Below are 1,148 nucleotides of genomic sequence, written 5' to 3'. Positions count from 1 at the left end.
CAATCTAGGCTATACATAAGGAAACTAACATATAGTTACCTAAATACAAGTAGGATTACAAGCTAACCTAGAATATTCACAGAATATTTACATTATTATTCTAACACACCCCCTCAGTCGAAGCGGGAGGTGGACAGACACTGAGACTGTCCCGAAAATCTTCAAATAAAATCAAGGGAAGGCCCTTGGTGAAAATATCAGCAATCTGATGTCGAGAGGGAATATGGAGAACTCAAACTTGGCCACGAGCTACCTTTTCACGAACAAAGTGAATGTCCATTTCTATATGCTTAGTGCGTTGATGTTGAACGGGTTTCCCAGATAGATAAATAGCACTAACATTATCACAATAAATCAAGGTAGCAGTCGGAATAGGACAATGAAGCTCTAGAAGAAGATTCTGTAGCCAACAAGACTCAGACACCACATTGGCTACACCACGATACTCGGCCTCAGCACTAGACCGAGACAATGTCGGCTGGCGTTTAGCGGACCAAGAGAGCAAATTATCACCCAAGAAAACACAATAGCCCGAAGTAGACCGGCGGGTATCAGGACACCGCCCCCCCAATCAGCATCGGTGTAAGCAATGAGCTTAGAAACTGAGGATGGATAAAGATAGAGACCATGGTCTAAATTACCCTGCAAATAGCGCACTATGCGCTTGAGGGCCAGCATATGAGCTTCACGAGGATCATGCATGTATAAGCAAACCTGTTGGACAGCATAGGATAAATCAGGGCTGGTGAATGTAAGATACTGTAGTGCCCCAGCAAGACTGCGATATAGGAGGGGTCCGCATATGGAGCACTGGATGTAGAGCTCAGCTTAGGCTTGGTATCAACTGGAGTGGAGGATGGCTTGCAAGAAGACATCCCAGCACGATCAATGATCTCTGCAGCGTACTTACGCTGAGACACAAAAAGGCCACCTGCATGTCGGGTTACAACAACACCCAAAAAATAACTCAAAGCACCCAGATCTTTCATGGCAAATTCAGAGCTAAGCTTAGAGATGATAGACTGAAGCAACGTATCAGACGAGGCTGTCAAAATGATATCATCAACATATAACAACAAATATGCCATAGAATTGCCATGACGATATATGAATAACGAATGGTCAGAAATGCTGTGAGGAAACCCAAT

At 44.0% G+C, this 1,148-nt stretch overlaps 1 protein-coding gene across 1 annotated transcript; it reads right to left on the bottom strand.

The window, feature by feature from the left end:
* Positions 1 to 232: 232 nt before the first annotated feature.
* Positions 233 to 1,088, bottom strand: LOC130589936 (uncharacterized mitochondrial protein AtMg00810-like). Its single transcript, XM_057391587.1, has 3 exons — positions 780 to 1,088; positions 514 to 714; positions 233 to 400 (listed from the first exon to the last, which is right to left on the bottom strand). Exons 1-3 carry the CDS (start codon positions 1,086 to 1,088, stop codon positions 233 to 235), a joined length of 678 nt encoding a protein of 225 aa, XP_057247570.1.
* Positions 1,089 to 1,148: the final 60 nt, after the last annotated feature.

This window comes from Beta vulgaris, chromosome 8, assembly GCF_026745355.1.
Source record: "Beta vulgaris subsp. vulgaris cultivar EL10 chromosome 8, EL10.2, whole genome shotgun sequence".
NCBI lineage: Eukaryota > Viridiplantae > Streptophyta > Magnoliopsida > Caryophyllales > Amaranthaceae > Beta > Beta vulgaris.
This window is presented reverse-complemented; position numbering and strand designations above follow the sequence as displayed.